At 37.9% G+C, this 27,580-nt stretch overlaps 2 protein-coding genes across 2 annotated transcripts; one reads left to right on the top strand and one right to left on the bottom strand.

Moving 5' to 3' along the window:
- Window positions 1-1,805: 1,805 nt before the first annotated feature.
- On the bottom strand, window positions 1,806-12,354 carry rtkn2 (rhotekin 2). The gene is made up of 12 exons (XM_063007548.1): window positions 12,207-12,354; window positions 9,467-9,663; window positions 9,306-9,358; window positions 9,164-9,217; window positions 5,549-5,666; window positions 5,262-5,462; window positions 5,088-5,182; window positions 4,674-4,780; window positions 4,442-4,573; window positions 3,494-3,656; window positions 2,832-2,939; window positions 1,806-2,742 (listed from the first exon to the last, which is right to left on the bottom strand). The coding sequence occupies exons 1-12, from the start codon at window positions 12,339-12,341 to the stop codon at window positions 2,147-2,149; spliced, it is 1,959 nt and encodes a 652-aa protein (XP_062863618.1). The 5' UTR covers window positions 12,342-12,354; the 3' UTR covers window positions 1,806-2,146.
- Window positions 12,355-13,516: 1,162 nt separating this feature from the next.
- Window positions 13,517-19,637, top strand: znf365 (zinc finger protein 365). Its single transcript, XM_063008052.1, has 5 exons — window positions 13,517-13,580; window positions 15,415-16,106; window positions 18,479-18,650; window positions 19,037-19,083; window positions 19,517-19,637. Exons 2-5 carry the CDS (start codon window positions 15,427-15,429, stop codon window positions 19,635-19,637), a joined length of 1,020 nt encoding a protein of 339 aa, XP_062864122.1. The 5' UTR covers window positions 13,517-13,580; window positions 15,415-15,426.
- Window positions 19,638-27,580: the final 7,943 nt, after the last annotated feature.

The following is a 27,580-nucleotide window of genomic DNA, read 5'->3' as shown; positions in this document are numbered from 1 at the left end:
TTGTTACTGCCACACCTACTCCAGTGGTCTGCACAGAGCCCGAACTTCAACCCTGAGGTGAACACCTTAAAGAGGAATTAAAATCACTTGCAAGACAAACCTTTTTGTTCAACATCAATCCCCAACCCAATTCCTTAAATGCCAATTGAACTTAATTCGCAAACATTTTTACAGAATTTTGGAGGCTGTTGCGATGTTTATCAAGCTCATGGTTAGGTGTCACATACTTTTGGCCATACAGTGTCTGTTCAAAAGAATGCTTCCCTGTTTGGAGCATTTTAATAACTGTACAGTATAATAAAATGTGAAATGAATTAAGGTCAACCCCTAAACCATGATGTTTATTTGAATGTACATTTACATTTATGACATTTAGCAGATGCTTTTATCCAAAGCAGTGCTGTAAGCAATTGAGGGTTAAGGGCCTTGCTCAAGGGCCCAACAGTGGCAACCTGGCAGTGTGAGGATTGAACCGGTGACCTTTCGATTACTAGTCCAGAACCTTAACCGCTAGGCTACAACTGCCCTGTACACGAAAATTAGTACAGGTAAGTAAGCCGGGTTACAGAGTGCTTTACTTTGGACCAAAGACAATACAAAGACAAACTGTAATTAAGTTAATTAAGGTAGTAATGAAATACAAAAAGAAAATTAGTTCAGAGAACGTTCTAATCACATATTGCACAGCAACTGTTCACTACACTAAGACTAAAGTTTGTTAGAAGCATGACTTAATTCACACTCCATATTAGTAGCTCTATTAGTCATAACATGAATAAAGGAACATAAGGGCTGTGCAACAAATAGATCTGACAAGTCAATTTAATAACTTATCAGCAGCTGAATTATTCTCCAACATATGTGCCTTTATATGCTATTACAGTCTGATAAATCACATTCCTTACAACAAACTATTTAAAATGAAGCTTTTCTACACAATCCACACATGTTGTATCTATGTTAGCACATGGCAAACATGGTTACCATTTTAGCAGCTGATAACCAGCATATTAACCCAATTGGAGCAGGTTAGCCATGCAAAATAAATTGCTGAAGAAATCTTTGTAAGCTCTGAGAAAAAACTAATCTAATGTACCCCTCTAAATCCTTAGATCACAGGAAACACATTGTGGCTCTACTGTACATCTCCCATGAATATGCAACATTCCATAGCTAGAACTATCACATATTGCATTTTAATAGTAAGATTTCATTAAGCATTTTCAATTAATAGCAGAAATGTATATTTTTAATCCTGTAAGACTAAATGTAAGAGCTGTTTTTATAGTCTGCAGTATTTAGATAAAAGACATTTAGCCAAATACACATTTTGGAAACAAGTCACTATTTTTAAAGCAGAAGAAAATAACTGAAAATGGATTAGTTCATGACTGTGTATTGTATAAGGCAAATAATAAAAAATAAAATAATCCCTGCTAGGGTTTGACTAATTATATTTGTTCCACTAACAATAGTAGCTGACGGCTTAGTGAATATCATGATCATCATGCTATATGTGTTACATTTGATAAATACAGGTTGAAATGTTGCATGTGCAATACCCTTAAAGAACATAAAAATAAGATATAAAGCCAGCAGCCACATCCTAATGTGCATTTTCACATTTGCAAAGCTTCTTATAAAAAGTGCGAAGAAAGTAGTGGTTCGTTTCATGTTGGAATTGCGAGTGTTTCATTTTCCATTTTAAAAAAAATACATGCATAATATTAGCTGCCAAAATTCCAGTTCTGTCATTTAATTATAAAAGCATAAACATTAATTGGTCAAAATAAACATGTCAACTGATGTGATGGAGCTGAAGTTGACATTGTATTAAAGCATTTTTCACAACTGTGTCTCAATAAGATCTCATAAAATAAGATATTAAGATATCATAAAATAATGTGGCTCAATTTTGCACTTAGTTTTGGTCCCTTGAGAAAAAGGCAGCAATGTAAACTGATGGGTACGGGTGGTGCCCAAGGGGCAATGCAGTCTAATACACTAACACACCTCGAAAACTCAGTAAACACAACTGACCAAGAAGAGAAGGCCAGGAGTAATTTCATGGTATTAAAATTCCATCAGAGCTTATTGGAAACAAACAACATTGAACTAGCTTAGTCCCTGATAGCCTATTAATAGTTTACCAGGCTTTTGGGTTCATCTTTTCTCTAAAAGACTTTCTCAGTTTATTTCTTGGAGCAGGGATGGGTGGTAGGGGAACCTGGGTACCCACATATTCTGCATGTTCTACCAATTCAGTCTCTGTGTCAATTTTTTTTGGAGTATAAAGGTTGCAAGGGGGCTCAATCTGGGCTAATGGTGGATTTTTCCGATAGGGTGCATGGCTCTTTTGTAACTGTTGTATGATGGCCGAGAATTTAGCATCCAAGGATGGCCGTCCTGTACGAGGCTTTACACTCTTACAGGAGTTCTCCTTCTCCTGACAGGACGGGCCAGAGCTGGACTGGACAAATGGTAATTTGTCAGGGGGAGGGGGAGGGGCTCTTCTTTTTTTGTTGCTGTTTTGGACTGGACTGGAAGGAAAAGGGATGCCTTCTTTATTTGGTGACATCACAGTTTTCTGCACCACCATTGGTCGCGAACCCTCAAACAGTGCTGCCCAGTGAGGAGGATCTCTTTCCTCTTCATGACCAATGAGAAAGCGCCCATTGGTTTCTTCAATTTTACTGTGAATTATGTCAGTCAGACTTTCAAATTTTCCTGGTGAGCTGATACCTGCAAAAATAGATATTAGCTTTAAAATCAATTCGAGCTGATTAGGTAATCATGCAGACGGTCCATTTTGTTCATTGCATGCTACTTACTTAGATCATTGTAGACAGAGTCAGCTTGTTTGGTGAGGAAAAGTGGAGGCTTCCTGGGTGACAAAACTTCAATCTCCATCAGCCTGTCACAAGCATGCTGCCACTGACCTACAGCACAAGCAAACTATTTGTGTCTTAAGGTTTAAAAAGTGTGCTAAGCTTGCAAAAATGGCTATATTGTGTTTACTGCTTTCATACAATCTGATGTATCTTCATTAATATAGTCATTCACCTTTAACAACCAATTCTAACTGATCAGGGACATGGTGGATCTAAAACCTAGGTGCAGCCTGGACAGCATGTCAATACATCTCAGCGCTTTACACTCTCAACTCACTCATACCTAAAAGTAATAGGTACCAGATGGACCAATATGAACTCACTGTCAAAAATCTGTGTGTTCTGCAGTGATAAGGATTAAACCTAGGACCCTGGAGCTGTGTAGTACCCTATACTGCAAACCTGCTGCACCACTGTGCTACAATCTACTGTATATTACAGCAGGCTAAATAGTTTCAGAGAAAATGCATATCTTATGAGAACATTCAAAAAATAGATGACAGTTTTACAAGCTAATAGATTTAGTTCTTAGAACTACTTCACATGAAAGGTGCTGCATCCCAAACTGCATAATAGTTTCTATAAACGAACACACAACTCACTCTGGTCATAGATGTGTTGCCAAAAAGCTTTCAGCCAATCCTGCAGTAGTTCAGGTGTCTCAGCTATGAATATGTGGCTTGCAGGGTCTCCTGTTCCTGGATTGATAAGGCTCAGCCTGGCCCCACTTTTAAGTTGATCCTTCACTTTACGAATGCGAGTGTCCTACAGACAAAACATATTTTTACTGTTTAAAGAAAAAGACACCAATAAATTTATAGTAAAGAAATAAACTGTATTTACATTAATCCCTTAATGTGAGTTACATTTAGCATTAAGTTATCCAACAAGCCCTGTGTAATACATTAACTGATGGAAAGTAGCATACATAGTACATATGGTGACCTAGGACACATTGTTATAAAAATTAGGAAAAACTGAGAGGAGGGCTCTTCTCCAATAATTGTGACAAGACCCTGTCAAATGGCTGGGTGGGCTAAATGCAAAGGAATGTCCATATAACAAGCTGGATAAAATGTCTCCTAAAACATTCTGTCAATGCTTTGTTTGAATAAGAGCATATTTAGGATGTTTTGCGATATAATATGGGTGTGAGTACCCAAAGAAATTTAAATAAATATCTGTAAGATATTACTGTTGGATATTGAAAATCAAATTCAATCCCAAAAAGTGTGATAAAACAGTTTATACAGTGTAGCACTACTGGCCACGCTTGCTTATTATATCAGTTATATAAAATTAGTAATTTTAGTAAGCTCACTATTTTAAAACAATAACTAGAAACACACAGTCTTTCCCTTTGGCGTCCCCACCAAAGCCATAATCATGTTTGCATTCAATTCCAATAACAATAGCAATAACAGACCAATCCTTCCTGGTGACAGCTTAAAAGACTCCTGTAGCTGTAGCCTTGAAGCTATTAAAACTATGATGACACCTAATGTAAGCACTAGATATGGTAAATGCAACATTTTTTGTCAATGTCTCACCTTATTTATAGGAATATTGAGGCTGGATTCAATCTTGGCTTCAATCTCTTCAGGGGAGTAGTAGCAGGATAGCAGACCAGCCTTTAGCACACAGTATAGCCTGCAGCAGCGCTGCAAACCCTCAAAGCTTTGCTAAACACACAGATTTATTACATTTCTAGTAACATAAAACATCAGAACCCTCATGCAAACATGTTGTATATGACTGTACACAAAAATGTGTGCATCCTACCTGCTGGATGAGATAGCCACTCATCATATCCTGGGTCATGCAGTCAGGCTGTGCCACCAGCTGACAGCACAGGTTCCCATACAGAGGCAGCCATGATCCTGCTTCCGCTAAGGTAAGAGTCAGGAGTCATGATCGTATTTCATATAAATAACACTTACATCTAATATATAGCCCAAACAGAATGGTTTAACATTTGGATGATTGGAACACTAGTATAAATTTCATTTGATCGTCTCTATTCCCATATAGATAGTTAAGCTAAGTAAAGGTTTAAGACAGTTCACAATGCACAGATTATTCATTTTATTACATAAAAAAATCCCATTGTAAGGAAATGGGGTTCGTATTGCTATTCAAAAAATACATTTAGCATGCAACAGCAGTACATTGTTATCTAGGTGTGCTTTTACGTACCTTTCTGTGAAACAATCATTGAGCAAGACTGAAATGAGGTCCCTGTCTTCTCCAAATCCAAAGTTGTATATGCCAAAAGTAAATATTGTGTTCCACTGAAAGAGACAATAACATTTTATATGTTTTATAATTCTACAGTGGTTTGAGTAGGTAAAAATAAAGATCCATTCATACGGTGGTACTGGGTTAGACTGAAGAAAAGTGTCAGGGTCTCCTTCCTGAAGAAGGTTGCAGACTTTCTTCCCAGATCCCTTGCCAAAGGATGAGCGCAGCTTTCTGGCCAGTTTCTTCGGTGTGTTGACCATAGTCCCCTCCTCTTCCACTGCACAGCTGTAGAGCTCAATAGTCAGCTCAAATTCTGGTTTAGCCTCAGAGCTATGATGATAGACAGTCAGACATCATTAGAGATCCTTTGTGTGTATAACTTTCATTACAAACACTGTAGGAGTGCAAGTACTTACAAGACCGTTACAGCCTCAAAACAGATATCGGTCATTGTTCGGTCTACAATCACCATCTCTGTGTCAAAAATCTCAGTGCCAATCTTCATTAAACAAAAGACAGCCACCCGCTGTGAGTCTGTAAAATAAGAATAGAATTGCATACACGTATTTGGAGAAAAGGTGTAATTAAACCCTTGGTCAGGGCCCAAACAGCTGCAATTTTAGTGGTCAAGATATTTACTGATATGCTCTTGGAGGGTGAAAGGAAACCACAGTAACCACAGAAAACAGTTACAGGGGATAACATACCAAACTTAAGATAAAAAGTAACTAGAGCAGGGCTCTAGACTAACGTTTTGCACTGGTTGCACTGGTGCACCTAACTTTTTTTCTTAGGTGCACCAGCACAAAAGTTAGGTGCACCCAAATTTTCGACCGCATCGCATTTAACACCGCAGTTTTACAGGTTCACTTTTTTTTTTTTTTTTTTTATCACTGTCCATACAGGCAATATTGACTTGGAAATAACTAACAATCTGGTCAACATGGCCTCGTCTGATGATCTGTTTGCTGCTGCCTGACAATGAAGGGCAGTGGGGAGAGGGGACACTTGGGCAGTGCATTTATCGCGGCATGTAATGTGTTTTATAGATGCATTGGGCTTTTTCAGCCTTTCAATTCAAAATGTATTAGAACCGGTCACAAATATACTATTGCCGGCCACTGTCTTCTTTACAGTTAATTATAGTATTACAGACTAATTATAGCACACTTATATGTGTGTATATTTAAAATTATATGTATATGTTTGTGTGTGTGTTAGAGTGTAATCTTAAATGCAGTGCATTATATTATCGGCTTTACTGAATCTTTTACACAGATTCCCAAAATCGCTTGCGGTGCACTCACTGCGTATTTTGACTACATGTATTGTAATATATTTTGGTCTTTTAGTTATTTTAATATTTTACTTAACGAAAATATTGTCGTGTTTTTACTTTCACTATCGCGGCACTTTACCGCTAGCATTAGCCACTTGCTACTAGAGGGTCGGCTCACCTAGCCGCTGTCCGGTGGGGATGCTGCGGGTCTTTTGCTGTGCGGTGGTGGAGGTGTGGGAATAAAGGCACACGACAGGGTCGAGTCACTTTAACTGTTTAGTCAGGACTTAAGTGAGCGTTACAACACTTTACACCGCCGAGCTCCAGAACCCGAACTTCCATTCTGGAACATCCGGCGAGTCTCATATACAAAACTAAACTTACTGCAGAACGTCCGAACGCACGTGTATAAACCTGGTGCTGCATTCTGATTGGCTGAGCTGAATGTCGCTCACATATCGCCGCTACAATATTGTCCCGCCCTTCACCATCTCTGATTGGTTTAGACCATGATATTGGCCTAATGTGTGTCTGTTGTTGTTTTTTTCCCTCGGACGCCTGGTCGCACCGGTGCGACCTGAGATTTTTTTTAGTCGCACCATTGAGAAATTAGGTCGCATGTGCTGGTCGCACTCTAGAGCCCTGTAGAGGTTAATTTAAATTCTGGTCCCTGAAGATGTGTGATCTAAGAAAATAATAGGCGGAACTAACTGGATTTTTCTTTACAATTAAATGAAATAAAAGTACAAAGTGGGATAATACTACAAGTTCTGTCTTTTTAATAATATGGCCAAGCTAATCATGCACTACATGGCCAAAAGAATGTGGACACCTGACCATAAACTTGTTTTAATAAGAAGTTGGCTGTAACGCCTAGCTCAATAATTCATGTACAGGTCCTTCTAAAAAAATTAGCATATTGTGATAAAGTTCATTATTTTCCATAATGTAATGATAAAAATTTAACTTTCATATATTTTAGATTCATTGCACACCAACTGAAATATTTCAGGTCTTTTATTGTTTTAATACTGATGATTTTGGCATACAGCTCATGAAAACCCAAAATTCCTATCTCAAAAAATTAGCATATTTCATCCGACCAATAAAAGAAAAGTGTTTTTAATACAAAAAAAGTCAACCTTCAAATAATTATGTTCAGTTATGCACTCAATACTTGGTCGGGAATCCTTTTGCAGAAATGACTGCTTCAATGCGGCGTGGCATGGAGGCAATCAGCCTGTGGCACTGCTGAGGTGTTATGGAGGCCCAGGATGCTTCGATAGCGGCCTTAAGCTCATCCAGAGTGTTGGGTCTTGTGTCTCTCAACTTTCTCTTCACAATATCCCACAGATTCTCTATGGGGTTCAGGTCAGGAGAGTTGGCAGGCCAATTGAGCACAGTAATACCATGGTCAGTAAACCATTCACTGTGAGCAGGTGCCAGGTCGTGCTGAAAAATGAAATCTTCATCTCCATAAAGCTTTTCAGCAGATGGAAGCATGAAGTGCTCCAAAATCTCCTGATAGCTAGCTGCATTGACCCTGCCCTTGATAAAACACAGTGGACCAACACCAGCAGCTGACATGGCACCCCAGACCATCACTGACTGTGGGTACTTGACACTGGACTTCAAGCATTTTGGCATTTCCTTCTCCCCAGTCTTCCTCCAGACTCTGGCACCTTGATTTCCGAATGACATGCAAAATTTGCTTTCATCCGAAAACAGTACTTTGGACCACTGAGCAACAGTCCAGTGCTGCTTCTCTGTAGCCCAGGTCAGGCGCTTCTGCCGCTGTTTCTGGTTCAAAAGTGGCTTGACCTGGGGAATGCGGCACCTGTAGCCCATTTCCTGCACACGCCTGTGCACGGTGGCTCTGGATGTTTCTACTCCAGACTCAGTCCACTGCTTCCGCAGGTCCCAAGGTCTGGAATCGGCCCTTCTCCACAATCTTCCTCAGGGTCCGGTCACCTCTTCTCGTTGTGCAGCGTTTTCTGCCACACTTTTTCCTTCCCACAGACTTCCCACTGAAGTGCCTTGATACAGCACTCTGGGAACAGCCTATTCGTTCAGAAATTTCTTTCTGTGTCTTACCCTCTTGCTTGAGGGTGTCAATGATGGCCTTCTGGACAGCAGTCAGGTCGGCAGTCTTACCCATGATTGCAGTTTTGAGTAATGAACCAGGCTGGGAGTTTTTAAAAGCCTCAGGAATCTTTTGCAGGTGTTTAGAGTTAATTCGTTGATTCAGATGATTAGGTTAATAGCTCGTTTAGAGAACCTTTTCATGATATGCTAATTTTTTGAGATAGGAATTTTGGGTTTTCATGAGCTGTATGCCAAAATCTTCAGTATTAAAACAATAATAGACCTGAAATATTTCAGTTTGTGTGCAATGAATCTAAAATATATGAAAGTTTAATTTTTATCATTACATTATGGAAAATAATGAACTTTATCACAATATGCTAATTTTTTGAGAAGGACCTGTATATTTGGCCTTACAGTATGCTTTTTCCAATAATTTAATTTAAATTAAAAAAAAACCCTAAGATTATGCTTTTTGGCAGACAGTTACTACTACTTTTAATGGGTTAATAATTATGGGAGTGGTACATGTGTCTCTGTGTTGTCACAAATCAACCATAACATCACAACCACTGTATTATTACTGATAAGAAGGAATTTTTTATATATACACAATAACATTTAATAACATTCACCAAACAGAGGTTTTTAGAAACAAAACACTTACTCCCTTTGCTGTTGAAGTGCTCAGAATCCTTCCAAAATAATGGAATGCGCAGACCTTTAAACAAAATGTAAAAAAATAAACAATCCAATTAACCATATGAATTTGTGTTATAAAAGCATTAACTGAACACCAAAATAAGTACCTGTTATGGCTACCTTGCCCTTGCAGGACACTTGAATATCAGAATCTGATGACCTGTAAAGCACAAACGCAATCACATGAATATTTATTTAACATTATCTGTTCTCCACATTTTGTAAAAAAAAATACTGCACAGCAATGTATAAGCACACTGAGCCCAACCTCGTTTTAAGACATGGAGCCATGTTGTGCTGTTCTCTCTGTGCCTTGTTCATGAAGGCTTTGATTCGTGTGTTGCAGGTGAAGAGATTCTTTGCTGCATCAAGGATCTGTTCTCTCTTGGTGCTAGCAACCAGAAGCTTGTATGCTCCTGCTCTCATTCTCATCTCAAAGTCCATCTTTTCCTGTAGATCACGGTCCTAAAATACAGCAGCAGAGATTCTACATGTTTCTATGAAGGCAGGCAACAGTACACGCACAGGAAAATGTATGCCAATTCTTTAGAAGAGCAATATGACAACACAATATCAATACTGTTATTGACAGTAGCGAACTGTGACTCTTAAAATTAGGAAAGTTGAGTATTAATAGAGGGCCGAGGTTTAACACAAGGAGGTTGGTATTTCTCTGTTGAACACCCTACATTTGGCTGCATTTGGACTTTTTTGACTCATATTCAAACAAGAAACAGAGGAACTAAAACACTGTCATAGTCCTCTCCTAAAGTAAAAGTAAAGAAACAAAAATTAGACTATAGCTTAGCCTCAGAAATGCAATCTGAAACAGCAGTGTTATATCACCTGAACAAAAAAGCTCAAATTTGCCCCTGTTTTGTTCTATTAACCTTGTAAACTCTGTGGACCCAATGTCAAGTACACTCTTTTTGTAGGTTCAAAGCAATGTTAATACATTTATACAAGTATACACATGACAAAAGATTAAAGGAAGTCATGTGCCTTTACCATACAAGTATGAATGGCACAGGAACAATCATTTATAAGCAATGAAAAAAGAAAGCTGGAAAATATTTCCGGCACCTTTTCTAATGTTTCCACTTTGTTGAAAATAATACATGTAAGAGGGTGGAGTGGGAAAGACCAAAGAACAACCCTAATAATATCTAGCTACCAAACCAGTTTAAAGAACTGGGAAATGTTGTTTAGTTGTCCTGCTCCTAAATAAATAATTCAGTGTGTCTTGACTATGATACAAATGTCACTCATTCTCCATTTTCTTATTCCTTATAGACTTTTTTTGGTGATTTGTGAATTTCCGTTACAACATACAAAGAAACCTTTGGTTTTCTTCCTAACCTCGGCAGATAAACACTATTCCATATTATAGTTTAATAGGTGTATTCAAACTAGACCTATTTATGTGTGTACAGTGAAGTCACCAGCTGTAGTCAATCACCTACATTAATAAGAATTAGAAGGCCATACCACAAAGTTAAGTGACACCTTTCCACAGCACCAAATGAATAACACCATGATACTGTTCATGACCTAGCAGTAACTTATAAAAAAAAAAAATAGGAAAAAATATTTAAAAAAAGGTTTATTTATTTAAGGATTGGAATACAAAACAAGTTTCAATCTTTCATCTATTTATAAGAGTAGTATTTTAAATAAGGCATCATTACTGTAAAAGGCTGGACCTCCTTTCAGTTTCTGACTGGTGAATATCAGGTTTGTTTTGCAGTTATCTAATTAAATCTGTATGCTCATTCCTGCAGTCTCTTCAAACATTTATTGGGACAGTGGTAGCCTAGTGGGTAGAGCTATCAACCGGAAGATTGGTGGTTCAAATCCAGGCTATGCAGCCACTGTTGGGTCCTTTAGCGAGGCCCTTAACCCTGCTCCAGGGGCGCCGTACGATGGCTGACCCCTGCGCTTCCAAACAAGCTGGGATGTGCGAAGAAAGAATTTTATTGTACTGTACACCTGTATATGTATATATGACAAATAAAGTATATCTTCTATATCTTCTTCTTGTGTGCTCTTCAATACACAACTACAGTGATTGTGATCTGTAAAGCCATTAGGAAATTCTTTTTACAGATAAGATCAGATTCTGTAAAATGTTTTGTAGGTGTTTAAATATTTCTGTATGTGGGTGGGTGACATGACTCCTGATTTTACTCCTACAATAATAATCACAGTAAATTAAGAGCTGTAATGAAAATGTGGTATGACATAATTTCAAATAAAATTAATTGGCTTTTATGAAAATACATTTAATTCAATCCTCATGTTTTTGAAAACACTGCACAATTTAACTGTAAAAAGAAAATATATGTTCCTCTCGGTGAGCAAAGCTTAAAAAACTGTGAAAAAAGATGAAGGTAAGTGGTAAACAGCAAAATGGAGCAAAAAGAAAAACTTTGACTTTTAGAATTTCATAAAATCCTTATGAAAATGAGCAGTTAAAAAAAAAAAATTCTGTTTAACCTCTATTTGTCAAGTGCTCATTTATTTACACAAGATTTTGAAATTATTAATAAGTAATTTAGTGCTTTGGTAGATTTATCACTAGCTAATTCTTTTCTAAATGTCACCTTTTTATTGTTATTATTTGCACTGTTTTTATTATTATTTTATTCCATTTTATATTTTTGTATATTTTTGTTCTTATTGTTATTTTTATTATTTCTCTGTAACTTTATTTATTTGTCATGCCAATAAAGCTTCTTTTGAGTCGAGTTGACTGACCACTCTAGACACACCTGTTCATTTGGTAATTTGAGCAGGGCGTAGTTTCAAAAAAGTTTTAAACGCTATACAAACGTTAAGCAATCAAAGGCTGCGTCCCAAACCGCATACTGATTTACTAAAAAGTGTGTTAAATGAGTGTCCTACCAACCCCGTCGTTACATTCAATATACCGTGTAATACTCAGTAACACTTATACGCGGTGTGGGACGCTGCTATATTATCATCGAAGTCGTTCAACATAAGCGTACCTCATTCTGCACAAACAAAACACTTTCTCTTGTCTTCATTCTCTTGATCTCCATGGCGAATGATGAGCATGAGGATATGGTGGACCTTGCCCTGTCATTCCGTTTAAAAGTTTGAAGATCCCGCGGTAAATCCATATTGGCTGCCTATCTGAGCCAGACCTCCTTTACTTCAATAACGCCTCAGAGTCTACAGCTCTGATTCAGCCAATAATCTGCTCCAGAGCCTCTCCGTTGCTAAACAACCGAAGGGTTGTACCATTTTTGAATTTTGCAATGAATGAGTATAAACGAATGCAAGTAAATTCACCAGTTAAATGTGATCCCTTTAGTATTTCAAGTTCTTGAAAAATATTAATTAATTATGTTGCTTTTTTTGTGAATTTTGCCCACTAAAAACGATTATATTGTTAATACGCTTAGGTGAACTCTCCCGTCTGTGCACGAATGGTTCAACCCGAGAGTCCGTCGCGCTCTGCATGCTAATGAATCCCTGGTAAAGCCGTGCGAGTTCAGAGTCGACTCCGGATTTGATTCCAGGTGTTAGGGATCGGTAGAACTGATTTTAGAGCCGACTCTTAATTCCATAAGCATGACATTACGGAGTAAATACTAGACAATTACAATAGTATATGTACTTTAACTGAATATTCCTGTAAGTTACTAAATCAAAGTTACAATAGATGCCCAGGTGATTTTTTTAGCTTGTTTAACAAACAGCATGTATCAGCTATAAAAGTATCAGCAATAAAAATAGGCTATTGGCGATTGATTGGCACCCTGTCCAGGATATTCCCACCTTGAGCTTAGTGTTTCCCCGTGTAACCGGACCCGCCACAAGCCTGACCAGGATAAAGAGGTTGATAATAAATGGAAAAAATCCTTCAAACATACAGTTAGGGTTTGATAAACACCAGCATCTTTCACTAAATTAAACAGATGTAAAACATATAAAACAAGGTTCTGTGACAAAGTGCACAGCGTCGGAGTGCACTTTAAATAAAATAGATTCGAGGAATCGACTCATTATAAAATCGACTCCCAGTCCTTCGTCCCAGTTAAGCTCATTAAATCACTATCGCCGACATAGTTACTCAAAATAATTTCATGCAGCTACTAAGCGATTATTATCACGTTTATTTCACGATTTTGTGACCAGAGGACATCGTTTAGCATTTCAGCAAACATGTGAGTGACAGTTTCGCTGCTGTTACACGTTGATGTGATCATCAGGCCAGCTGAGTGAAAAATGAGAATCCGAACCAGCTACAGGTCGAACACATCCGACTGATCGTCATCTGAAAGGTATCTGATACAAAGCGCAGTTATTCTGAGTACCAGACTGAACTGGTCTGCAGGGTGAAACCTTCCACAGAGGTATGAATGATGGAATGACGTTATATTATTCATTTTACTGGCTACGTTATTATGTGCTGCTTAGTTAGGAACTAACTGTAAGAACTACATGATCCAAAAGAATGGATTCTTCTGCAATTAGCCACTAAGATCTAACAAAGATCATCTAATTTCTAACTGATCATTATATTTAAAGCGTTTGAACAAGTAAGACAAGCTGCGTTCAATGGATTTGCCATGTACGTCATACAAAATAATGTGCTTGTTAATCTTGTTCAAATGTTCACATTTCGATGTGTAAAAATATTACTCAATCATAGCCTGGAAACACTAATGTATGTACTAAAATGGCATTATTAAAATGAGGATATGTCTTTGTGGTTCTGTTCCAGTAAATCTTACCTAGGTGCAATTTAAAATAGACAATCAACCTACCAGCAGGTTTTTGGTGATATAAGATTTCAATTTAGATTATTAGATCATTAGACAATTTTCAGATTATACAGACTATTAACTTCTTAACTGGTGTATAAATATGGTTTTCATATTAATTTATATTCTTTAAACATATACAAACTTTTCTAAGCATATATATTTGAAAAAAAAAAAAAGAGTATGGATGGTATTTTGTAAAATGCAATAAAAAAAAAAATCTATTTGTTAATTTTCTTGACCAACTGCTGACCAACTTTATGGTATTTTGTAAAGATAAACAAATTGGCAAGGGCACAACACAAAAGTAAGAACAGATGAGAACAGTTTAGAGAATTTTAGTTGCAATGTTTTGTAACATTTTACAATAAACAGGTGAATCTGTAACAGGTGAGTGTATGATGATTGGGTATAAAATTAGAATCTACCAAAGACTCATTTTTTGCAAGCAAAGATAGGTTGTGGCCTACTGCTTTGTGCCAACCTACAAGCAAGAATTGGCAATTCGTTCAAACATTTCTCAATGCAAAATTGCTAATTAATTAGGTCTTTTACCATCTACCACACATAATATTATAAAAAGATTTTGAAAATCCAAAATAAAATCTTGTTTTCTTTGTGCAAAAGATAAAAAGAACCATCCAGACTGTTGTCAATTGAAGATGCAAAAGCCAAAATCTGTCATGGTATTGGGGTGCAATATGGCACAGGTAGCTTATGGCACAGGTAGCCTTTACATCAGTGAAGGAACCACTGACGTGTAGGTGCATATTGGGATTCTAGGGAGACGTGCTGAAATCAAGGTAACTTGGAAAGTCCATACATGTTTGTGCGTGTGCTTGACAGGCCTGCCTGCAGTCCAGATCTGTCACCTATTGAAAATACATGACACATTATGAAGAGAAGAATCAGACAGCAGCGACAACTGACTGTTGAGCAGCTGAAGTCTTGGATCAAGCAAGAATAGCTATAATTTCCACTTGCAAAACTGCAACAATTAGTAACCTCAATTCCCAAACCATTAAAAAGTGTAATTAATAGGAAAGGTGATATAACACAGTGGTGAACTTTCCACTGTTAACTTTGAGTATGCTGCAAAATGTCTATATATATATTGCATTTTATATTGAGTCTGATTTCCATGAATTTACTGGGCACAATGCAGTAACGCCCCAGACAGGATGCCAATCCATCATAGGGGCCTCAGCCAGCCCCACTTTTTAGACATAGCTAACTAACACTGTATGTAGACACCTAACTGGCAGTTAAATAGAGTTTTATGAGAATTCTTGTTTTTACTGCATTTTACAAAACAAACGTGGTTTAAATACTTGTTTTCACCTACAGTAATTACTAATTCACATCATCTTTTAAGTTGAAATGATCAAATTCTGCCTAAGCATCTGTGGTGTTTTATTGACAGGTTGGCATTAACATGCAGCAAAAGTTGTGCACAGGCAACACAACGCTATTTGTGGAGAATGGCATGGCTTGTGGCACAGGGGAACCACCATTACCATTCAGATGCCCCCGTTGTGGCGAACATGAACGCTTTCACAGCCTGGCTGCATTGAGGGCCCATCTGGAGTTTGGCCATACATACCAACCAAGACACAATCTCAGTCTCCCAGCCAGCAAGGGGTACTCAAGCTCTCACAACAAAAGGGCCACCCCTGAGACCAAGACAAAAAAAGACGCCGGCACTGACACTAATTCACATGACTTTTCATTCAGCCCTGATGCCCCTCAAAATGCAGACACATGCCCAGAGCCATTAGTGTCCCCAGGTAAGTGTGTAGCTGGAGTGGAGGTCCCCACTGGTACTGAGCTCCTCTCTGCTCCACTGCCATCGGTTGGGCAGAGGCTGGAGGGTATGATGAGGATGGCCAGTAGCAGCATGGAGAGGCGGCTGCTCCGGCTCAGCTCTGAGCTTGCCCAGACAGATACAGCGCTTATTTGTGAACGTGCTCACTCGCACCACCTGGCCCAGGAGCGGCAGGAAGTGCTGGAACGGGAGCAGGCTCTCAGCAGGCAGGTTAATGCTGCCGTCATGGTCATTGCCACACTGCGACAGCAGCTTAGCCTGTCCGAGCACGAGCTGGAGCGGAGGGAACAGTAAGTGTCTCTTGCTGAATTTGCCTTACCTCGGTTGATTAATTTAAACAATTATATCTGAGAAATACTTCCAAGACAGTTCAATGTGCAGTAGGTGATTTCAAGAGATCTGGTGTAGTTTTTAGAACTGTTTACATTCACAGTCTGCTTCGGTCTTACAAACTGTTTGAATGCACACTAAAACATCCTCTAAAAGAATTTTTATAAAACTGATTTGTTTGTTTACATGGCTATTTAGGTTAGATTGTAGTTTTAGTCTTCAAACTTGTTTGAATAACCTGCTAGTAAAAAGGGTTTTATGTCACTACTATGTACTATACATCCCAAAGCAATACATGGCACACAATTTTGAGGGATAACTTAACTGTGCAATGCAATAGTCATCAAAAAGCTGTCATCTGTCAAACAAAATAAGCTCAGAAGAAAAATGTTATTAGATAATTCAGAAAGCTTTATCTTTTACACATGCATTTTAACCTAGATGGGTTTGGAGGGCACATAGAAAGGAACATAGAAGGGAGGCGCTGTTTGTTATCTATCAAAACAGATATTTAAAAAAGATAGCTTTAATTAATATTAGCTAATATTATATATATATATTTTAAAGAGACTATATATATTATAATATATATAAATATATATATATATATACAGTGTATCACAAAAGTGAGTACACCCCTCACATTTCTGCAGATATTTAAGTATATCTTTTCATGGGACAACACTGACAAAATGACACTTTCACACAATGAAAAGTAGTCTGTGTGCAGCTTATATAACAGTGTAAATTTATTCTTCCCTCAAAATAACTCAATATACAGCCATTAATGTCTAAACCACCGGCAACAAAAGTGAGTACACCCCTAAGAGACTACACCCCTAAATGTCCAAATTGAGCACTGCTTGTCATTTTCCCTCCAAAATGTCATGTGATTTGTTAGTGTTACTAGGTCTCAGGTGTGCATAGGGAGCAGGTGTGTTCAATTTAGTAGTACAGCTCTCACACTCTCTCATACTGGTCACTGAAAGTTCCAACATGGCACCTCATGGCAAAGAACTCTCTGAGGATCTTAAAAGACGAATTGTTGCGCTACATGAAGATGGCCAAGGCTACAAGAAGATTGCCAACACCCTGAAACTGAGCTGCAGCACAGTGGCCAAGATCATCCAGCGTTTTAAAAGAGCAGGGTCCACTCAGAACAGACCTCGCGTTGGTCATCCAAAGAAGCTGAGTGCACGTGCTCAGCGTCACATCCAACTGCTGTCTTTGAAAGATAGGCGCAGGAGTGCTGTCAGCATTGCTGCAGAGATTGAAAAGGTGGGGGGTCAGCCTGTCAGTGCTCAGACCATACGCCGCACACTACATCAAATTGGTCTGCATGGCTGTCACCCCAGAAGGAAGCCTTTTCTGAAGTGTCTACACAAGAAAGCCCGCAAACAGTTTGCTGAAGACATGTCAACAAAGGACATGGATTACCGGAACCATGTCCTATGGTCTGATGAGACCAAGATTGATTTGTTTGGTTCAGATGGTCTCAAGCATGTGTGGCGGCAATCAGGTGAGGAGTACAAAGAAAAGTGTGTCATGCCTACAGTCAAGCATGGTGGTGGGAATGCCATGGTCTGGGGCTGCATGAGTGCAGCAGGTGTTGGGGAGTTACATTTCATTGAGAGACACATGAACTCCAATATGTACTGTGAAATACTGAAGCAGAGCATGATCCCCTCCCTCCTGAAACTGGGTCGCAGGTCAGTGTTCCAGCATGATAATGACCCCAAACACACCTCTAAGACGACCACTGCTTTATTGAAGAGGCTGAGGGTAAAGGTGATGGACTGGCCAAGCATGTCTCCAGACCTAAACCCAATAGAACATCTTTGGGGCATCCTCAAGCGGAAGGTGGAGGAGCGCAAAGTCTCGAATATCCACCAGCTCCGTGATGTCGTCATGGAGGAGTGGAAAAGCATTCCAGTGGCAACCTGTGAAGCTCTGGTAAACTCCATGCCCAGGAGAGTTAAGGCAGTTCTGGAAAATAATGGTGGCCACACAAAATATTGACACTTCAGGAACTTTCACTAAGGGGTGTACTCACTTTTGTTGCCGGTGGTTTAGACATTAATGGCTGTATATTGAGTTATTTTGAGGGAAGAATAAATTTACACTGTTATATAAGCTGCACACAGACTACTTTTCATTGTGTCAAAGTGTCATTTTGTCAGTGTTGTCCCATGAAAAGATATACTTAAATATCTGCAGAAATGTGAGGGGTGTACTCACTTTTGTGATACACTGTATATAAAAAGACTATATATATTTTAAATGAGCAGTTAATTAATGCGGTTGTAAAGTAATAGTTTGTAAACTGTTTTAGGGAAGTGATTGCAATTCAGAAATTTCTGGAAGCGGCAGCACAACATGAGATATGTGGAAAAGTCCGTTTGCGTCGGTTTATCGAAGGCCTGCTACGTCGCATTGCTCTTGCTGAAAGGCTGCTGGAATATTACCAGAACAATCCCCATCAGAACTACTGCACAGCTCACTCGGTATGTCAGACTTGTAAGATCACATGACAATGCATAAATTTCACACTGTGTGCTTCAAAGTGACAATGCAGGCTGTAAGATGTTTTATAAATTGTTTCTGTTGAAGCTGCAGGTTTAACATCTTGTATGTAAGATGTCATTAATAAAATAAGGTTTAACATTTTAATGAGATTCACATGTGCAGGGTCCAAGCTTCTAAATGTACAAAACTTTGTTATCTGTATATATACAATTTTATTTAGACTCCAAATTAAATGTAAAAGGTTACATTCAAATTAGTTGATGATTTTTATTTAAACCCTTACATTCTGATTTCATCCATATTGCTGGCTAATGCAAACAGCATGTCTCTGTAAATCCTACTCACACAACTCTTGTTTGTTTAGGTATCTGCTCTGACCGAGACAGGTCATCTAAAAATCAAGAAAAGCAGGTACTGTATAAATATTAAAAGCATATATTTGTGAACTTGTCATTTTTAGGAAAGCATTTTGTGGCATTGAAATGTGCTCATTACATTTTCAGACAGTAAAGTCAGGTGTTGTCTGATAAACATTTGCCTAATTTGCCCTTGCAACATACATATTTTGCTCATTACATTTTAAGTTATAACAAGGCTAGAAAAGGATTATTTCTCGGGTTTATTAGTAAAAATTTTCAACATTATTGCTCAGCTTGTATTTCTTTATTTGTTATTAGGTTTTTTTTGTATGCTTTATGGCTTAGTAACATTCTTTTCTCTTTATTTGTCAACATTATAGAATAAATAAGAGTAATTTTTAAATGTACTATGTATACAAATGCTGGATTTATAACAAATGCTATAAAACAATCTACAGCCTACCTTTTCCGATATTTACTGCTAGGTCTACAGTAGCACAGCCTGACCACGATGAGGAGCTGCTACATGGGCATCGTGCCTCTGGGGAGAGACGAGAACATCACAGCTGGCTTCAGGGTGGAAGGTCAGATGGTTATGAGGTTTAGGGACTTGGTCCATGGCTTTACTGAACATTTTTTGTGTTTAAATTGTTGTGTATTCGAATTTTAGTCAATACATACTCTCAGTTGCTTGTTTATTAGGTACACCTACCTGGTACTTACGTAACTTCACAAAAACTTTCACAAAAACTAACATTAACAGTTAAAGTTTTTAAAAACACAAAATCTTCATTAAAACTGTATATTGACCTGCAACATAAATAAAAAAACTACTTAACATTTAAAATAATATTTAGTATTTTTAACTGCATGAAGGATGCTAAACTACTCTCAATAAATCAGGCTTTGTCTGAAAGGGGTATGGCTGAAACCCTGCGATGAATTGGTGCCCTGTCCAGGGTATACCTGCCTTTTTCTGGTGGAACCAGACCTGCTGCGACCCTGACAATGCGTTTATAAATATTAATAAGAAAAACATCAGCATTATAGGAAAAGAAACTGCTTTTGTCAGTAAAAATCTTCCCTTGTTTGGAGCAAGCATGCCTTTACACAATCCTAGCAAGATATTTGCCTAAAAAATAACAACAGACAGAAAATATGTTTGCTGATTTCCCTGTGTTCCTGTTTACAGCTGATATTGAGGAATACTGGAGAGAAAGGTGACAAAACTACCATATACATTTATCTTCAATTTAATTTTAATATGTTTTACGGTTTTTATTAAACACAACACAGTCAGACTTATTATGTTATACTATTTAGAGTGAGAATATATGGCAAATTGGAAGCCTTTAGAGGTTTATAATTTCATGTGACTCAAATAGCAATCAGAAAAAAACACATGCAAAAAGATTTTTTGGCAATTGCTACAGTTCTGTTAAAGATTGCTTTGTAATACTGTTCTGTAGACTATGTAAACTTGCTATTTTAGATACAGTAGGGTTAACTGGGTATGGTATGCCGCACTTAGCAGTAAAAACAACATCATGTGGGATTATTGATTGGTATCGTATATATAGTACCATGTCATACTATACTGCCTGATGGCTGGTATCAACATTGTACAGTGTGCAAACTCTTGCAATTAACATTGTTGTGCCTGATGCACTAATAGCAAAACACTTTCTAACTATTGCTGAAAATAGACCACCACACAAACAAGCTATAGTCAGTAACTATGCACTTATATGGTAGGTGTAGCTGATAAAATGACATAAGCGAAAAGTAGGTGCACCTATTTAACCTGCAACTGAATTAAGGCCAAACCAGTGTAATGACAAAGAAGGAAACAATGAGACTAATTTTATACTGATGTGATGCTTTTAATGATGGTGGGGAGATTTTTCACTTCTAATCTTATTACTCCTACCCTATTAGTTTGAAATATTGAAACTTTGGCATGTTACTGTTTTCATACCAAGTCACTATATGCTATTACAGTTCAAACTGTAAAGTGCTCTGAATGAAAAGCATACTGTTGACATGGACACATGGTGAGATTACCCTTTAAATGTGTTACACTTAGCTGCCAAGGTTATCGTCCACATTACAGAAAATCTAAACTGATTCTAATCTATATGCATAATATCTCAAATCTTGCAATATGAATGTGTCGAGTAATATTCAAATGCTTCAAACACTTGTAATATTCAATATCAATACTAGTAACAAAATCTGACATGCAGCAATCAGAAGTTTGTGTGGTAATCAGTGTACAGAAAAACCCCCACTAATATTCACAATAGCATTTGTCTTTATTTAAAAGGTGCTGTTTATTTATTTATATATTTATTTATATTTACCAATATTATTTATTTATATTAGCTGCTTCCATATATTATACCACAGCAGATCTAGTTGGCTTACCAGACACAGTTTTTAGGCACAGTTTTTAGGCACAGTTTTTAGGTTGCATGCCCTTCCTGATGCAACCCTCTTATTTTTTATCTGGGCTTGGGACCGGCACTGAGAGTACACTGATGCACCTCCCAATAGCTAGGTTGTTTTGCCCCCTTTCCCCAGACATTACCCAAACATGTCTGTGCAAACACTCAACCGACCGATAGCACCACTGTGATTTTAATTTTGAATCTCCCCGGATCTCAGTGGTAGTAGGCTAACGCACACCTGCGGCATTAGAATGCCTGCTGTATGCACACCAGTTTTAGTGGCAACATAATTGTATACACAAATCCAAACCAACATAGTGTTGTGCAAAAATTATTAATGCTTAAATATACACTTTATGACTTAACGTAATAGTTATAACCATACATAGGTAACAGCAACCAAAGCACTATAGCACGGATTAGTCTCCGTTTTGTTAGACATACATTATGTAGCATTTTACAGTAGTAGCCCAGGTGTTCCATTCCAAAAGTAACATTTAAGCTTTAAAAGTGTCAGTTCATCATAATGTTTGTCATTTGTATTTTCCAAAGCATCACATTGTTTACAGATGGTTTAATTGTTGTGAATTATGAAATATTTCATGAAATGTTTAAATTTTGTTGGAAATATAAGAGAAAGCCTATGGAGTAGCCTATGTCCTGCCTTGACCCTTACTGAGATTTTCTAAACAGATCATGCTTAAAATGCATTTGTAGTTCTGCTGAATTTCTTTACAGCAATGTGATTTATCTCCAGAAGGATTTGGTTGCAGTTGTTGCTGCTAAAGGGGCACAACCAGTTAACAAGTTTAGGAAGGTAAAGTTTCTCACATGGGTGATATACAGTAAGTGTTGCATCAATAAATAGATTATTGGCACCCAAGTGGCACAGCGGGATGTTCTGCTAGCGCACCAGTGCAGAGATTCTGAACTCCTCGGTTCAAAACTCGCTGTTGCCACCGGTCGGCTGGGTGACATCTAGCGGGCATAATTGGCAGTGCCTGCAGGGAGGGATGAACGGAATATGTGGGCAGGGTCTTCAAACGCTGTGTAAGAACCATGATTAGCGGATAGAGGTGCCTGTGCAGAGTGCATGGGTGGAAAAGGGTTCCATTAAGGGCTGCGCGCGGGTCGGAGGAGGCGTGAGCAGCAATATACCCTCCTCAACTGCAAGAAATCAGGGATCCCCCAGCAGCGGAAGACAAATTGACTACACTAAATTGTGAGAAAATGCATAATATATATATAAAATAAATAAATAGATTATTTAAAACTGTTTTGTGTTTCCTCATCTTGTATTTGCCTGATATCTGAAACCAATTTGTGGAACAAATATGCAAATATAAAGAAAAATTGTTGGAGGCAAATACTGTTTTACTTTACAGTACCTGTTGTACAGCTTTATTCTAAGATTCAGCTCTTGTTCTTTTTGGTTTATTGAATGTGAACTGTCTTCTGGTGGGTATACAAAAAGAAAAAGAGACACACAGTAGTTTTTGGAGAGTCTTAAGATTCACCCATCATATACTGTGTGTTTGCATGCTGTAGATGTTTGATAATTTGTGCAGTATGTAAAAACAATATATTTTTGGAAGAGATGTAGCAGATTAGACTGTGTTTTGCAGAAAAGATGTGCATATCTAAAATACTGGTGCTGGTCATAAAATTAGAATATCATGAAAAAGTTGATTTATTTCAGTAAATATTCCATTCAAAAAGTGAAACTTGTATATTATATTCATTCATTACACACAGACTGATATATTTCAAGTGTTTATTTCTTTTAATGTTGATGATTATAACTGACAACTAATGAAAACCCCAAATTCAGTATCTCAGAAAATTAGAATATTACTTAAGACCAATACAAAAAAAGGATTTTTAGAAATGTTGGCCAACTGAAAAGTATGAACATGAAAAGTATGAGCATGTACAGCACTCAATACTTAGTTGGGGCTCCTTTTGCCTGGATTACTGCAGCAATGCGGCATGGCATGGAGTCCATCAGTCTGTGGCACTGCTCAGGTGTTATGTGAGCCCAGGTTGCTCTGACAGTGGCCTTCAGCTCTTCTGAATTGTTGGGTCTGGCGTATCGCATCTTCCTCTTCACAATACCCCATAGATTTTCTATGGGGTTAAGGTCAGGCGAATTTGCTGGCCAATTAAGAACAGGGATACCATGGTCCTTAAACCAGGTACTGGTAGCTTTGGCACTGTGTGCAGGTGCCAAGTCCTGTTGGAAAATGAAATCTGCATCTCCATAAAGTTGGTCAGCAGCAGGAAGCATGAAGTGCTCTAAAACTTCCTGGTAGACGGCTGCGTTGACCTTGGACCTCAGAAAACACAGTGGACCAACACCAGCAGATGACATGGTACTCCAAACCATCACTGACTGTGGAAACTTTACACTGGACCTCAAGCAACGTGGATTCTGTGCCTCTCCTCTCTTCCTCCAGACTCTGGGACCTTGATTTCCAAAGGTAATGCAAAATTTACTTTCATCAGAGAACATAACTTTGGACCACTCAGCAGTCCTTTTTGTCTTTAGCCCAGGCGAGACTTTTCTGACTCTGTCTCTTGTTCAAGAGTGGCTTGACACAAGGAATGCGACAGCTGAAACCCATGTCTTGCATACGTCTGTGCGTGGTGGTTCTTGAAGCACTGACTCCAGCTGTAGTCCACTCTTTGTGAATCTCCCCCACATTTTTGAATGGGTTTTGTTTCACAATCCTCTCCAGGGTGCGGTTATCCCTACTGCTTGTACACTTTTTTCTACCACATCTTTTCCTTCCCTTTGCCTCTCTATTAATGTGCTTGGACACAGAGCTCTGTGAACAGCCAGCCTCTTTAGCAATGACCTTTTGTGTCTTGCCTTGTGCAAGGTGTCAATGGTCGTCTTTTGGACAACTGTCAAGTCAGCAGTCCCCATGATTGTGTAGCCTACAGAACTAGACTGAGAGACCATTTAAAGGCCTTTGCAGGTGTTTTGAGTTAATTAGCTGATTAGAGTGTGGCACCAGGTGTCTTCAATATTGTACCTTGTCACAATATTCTAATTTTCTGAGATACTGAATTTGGGGTTTTCATTAGTTGTCAGTTATAATCATCAACATTAAAAGAAATAAACATTTGAAATATATCAGTCTGTGTGTAATGAATTAATATAATATACAAGTTTCACTTTTTGAATGGAATTACTGAAATAAATCAACTTTTTCATGATATTCTAATTTTATGACCAGCACCAGTATATATTGTATGCATTATGTATACGCTATATGAATAATGGTAAAAAGGACAATCAGAACTGTGTTGTTTAATAATTGTTTAAATGTTCAGTTTTTTGTTGGTAATGATCATAAATTGTGCGTGCCTTTCTTTTGGAATCGGATCATTACACATGCAACACTGTGAGGTTTTTCAAAATCTGTGCTGCAAAGTGTGACGTTATTACCAATAAAGATTATTATTATTATTGTTATTAAAATCTGAATGTCATACAACCAATCAAATTTGTTTGTATTTTATTTAAACTGATTAAAACTCAATGTCTTCCTTACCATTGTAGATTAGTACAGAATGAAGCCTCATCCTAACACAAGTAATGTTATGCATTAAGTATGTTTCCACTAGAGGGCAGCCTTGATCATACTTTTCGGTTATTCATTTATTAATTCTCTTCAACTGTCTTGGTCAGGCTTTCTGTGAAGCCACTCAAATTCTTATGCTTATTCCAAGAATTCTAATTTTGAAAACTGAATGTGCTAATTGCAAAATAGAAGCATTTTTACTAGTGGACTTTCTGACCTATGTCAGAATCTTATCTATGTATTTGGCATAGTAAGGATTTGGTTTTACACAGACATGCAAGCTGTATTACAATGAATAGAAAGCAGAGTCATAACCCACATGCTACTTGAGTCAGAATATCAGATGATTTGTGATTGTCAATGGATATGGATTGTATCTATATTAAGATGTAAGAAGGGGAAAAGTCATTCTTTAAGGAAGTTTAAAAAGTGTGGCAAATGTCAAGTATTCTCATAGCGCTAGTAGGCTTGTTAAATGCAACCCTGAAGTGTAGTTTGAACAAAAGAATAAAACATGCTCATGCTGATAATTAAAAAAAAAAAAAATTCATAAAATTATCACAAAAGGATGGCATAGTGCCACAGCAGGTAATATTGCCTTTTAGCAACATTAAGTAAGCTCCTGGTTACTCAGTGGGTACTTAGGCCCTAGGTTTACTGCAACCGTGACCAGGATAGTACTACATTACATTACATTTTCAGCATTTAGCAGACGCTTTTATCCAAAGCGACTTACAGTACTGTGACAGTATATTGTCTAAGCAATTGAGGGTTAAGGGCCTTGCTCAAGGGCCCAACAGTGGCAACCTGGCAGTGGTGGGGTTTGAACCAGCGACCTTTCAATTACTAGTCCGGTACCTTAACCACTAGGCTACAACTGCCCTGTACTAGTAATAGCTCGGGATTAATAAATATACACCTATTCACAGATTCCTTGCACAAATGAATATATGTGTGGTAATACGGTAAAACATTTCTCACCAAATTCTTGACAAGTGGGTAAGAGTTCATGTGTGCCTAACAGTAAGAGAACAATACAAAACTAAACACTTATTGTTTGTACTGGGTGTCTTGTGGCTCTGGTAAGCTGTGAGGTAAATTTTCCAGACATGGTTCATATGCTCTTATTGGGATCAACATGCTAGACATTGCGCTTCAAGTTACCAATTTAGAGACTATCTTACAAAGGACAGATGTTCCAATCCCCTAGTACATTTTCAAATCCATTTTCATGCCAAGCTGCATTAAAGCTATTCTGGTGGCACATATAGTGAAACACATTTTAGTTATCTGCATGAGACAAAAGACACAAAGCAAGTCAGAGCATTAGCATTACATTCCACAGAGGGCTGCTATCCAGGCATTTTAAGCAAACACCTCTCTCTCTCTCTCTTTCTTTCTCTCTTTAGGTCATTAAACAATAATTTGGTTTACCTATAGAAAACATCAGAGTGAAATAAGAGTGCTGGAGACTTTCAGCCAGAAACAATTAATCTCTCGAGAATAAAATACATGTTAGCAAAAATGAAGATGTGAGGCCAGTATTTCTAGAAAAAGATAACATGGGAACTTAGCAAGAGTTACAAGGGGCTATAAATGGAACAGACTACAAATTAGCAACAATGGCTGGCCTTACAGTAAAGAGATCCTAAAGTTCAGAATCCTTCTCACTGTATGTGTGTAGAGCTTGAGATGATCAGAGATTGTGCAGTCCTGTGGTGTTATTCTAAGCCCACTCGAGGACTTGAGCAAAGCTCAGGGAGCAGACCAAGGCTAACATCACATCACAGTTCACACATGCCAGGACCCTGGCCACTGACATTTACATTTTTCAGATTTTTACAGCATAACAGGAAACATTAATACATTTTACTTCAGAGAAATAAAGATATAAAAAGTTTTGTGGTGTGTAATATGCTTGTAAATTGTTTGTTAATGAACTACATGTAGTATGTTTTATATAGTTTTTAAGTAGTAATATACTATTGTCCAGTTACTGGGATATTTTCATTTGTTAATAGTCTGTTTAGTATGTTACATGTCATACGAGTGCACTCAAGACAGTTTCTTGTATGTGTAACATACATTGTGAAAAGTGATTCTGATTTGTAAGTACCACCTGCACTGATGCTTTTAGAACAAACTTTGGGTGCAGACAAAAATATCTTAACATTTTGGATGGGGGAACAGGATGCTCATTTACTCACACTTGGTGGCAAATGATAGAGAACCCAAATAAAAACTAGGGTCCTCCACACAGAGAGTAACCATAAGTAAGACTTGTACACATGCATGACTAAGTCAGATTTTTATTTTTTTTCAAAAAAAGTCTTGTGACAGACTGGGGACCTGTTTGGGGTATTTTCTGCTGTTCGCCCATTGAATCAGACCCACCACGACCCTGACCAGGATAAAAAAAATAACCAAAACAGCCAACTAAAACCAAGCTAGGAACATCATAATCTCTATTAAGATAAACAAGATATTTTTAGCATGAGGTGGGAACTCT

This window comes from Trichomycterus rosablanca, chromosome 13, assembly GCF_030014385.1.
Source record: "Trichomycterus rosablanca isolate fTriRos1 chromosome 13, fTriRos1.hap1, whole genome shotgun sequence".
Classification (NCBI taxonomy): domain Eukaryota; kingdom Metazoa; phylum Chordata; class Actinopteri; order Siluriformes; family Trichomycteridae; genus Trichomycterus; species Trichomycterus rosablanca.
The sequence above is the reverse complement of the archived record's forward strand: the minus strand, read 5'-3'. Positions and strand labels throughout refer to the sequence as shown.

Bases quoted from the DNA above. Each gene is read 5' to 3' on its own strand.
- rtkn2 (XM_063007548.1), bottom strand. From the start codon at position 12,341: ATGGATTTACCGCGGGATCTTCAAACTTTTAAACGGAATGACAGGGCA. The intron at 5,667-9,163 runs GTAAGTGTTTTG...CTTATTTTACAG, and splicing joins GCACTTCAACAGCAAAGGGA to ACTCACAGCGGGTGGCTGTC. The intron at 2,743-2,831 runs GTAAGTAGCATG...CTATTTTTGCAG, and splicing joins CTCTGTCTACAATGATCTAA to GTATCAGCTCACCAGGAAAA.
- znf365 (XM_063008052.1), top strand. From the start codon at position 15,427: ATGCAGCAAAAGTTGTGCACAGGCAACACAACGCTATTTGTGGAGAAT. The intron at 16,107-18,478 runs GTAAGTGTCTCT...AAACTGTTTTAG, and splicing joins GAGCTGGAGCGGAGGGAACA to GGAAGTGATTGCAATTCAGA. The intron at 19,084-19,516 runs GTACTGTATAAA...ATTTACTGCTAG, and splicing joins CTAAAAATCAAGAAAAGCAG to GTCTACAGTAGCACAGCCTG.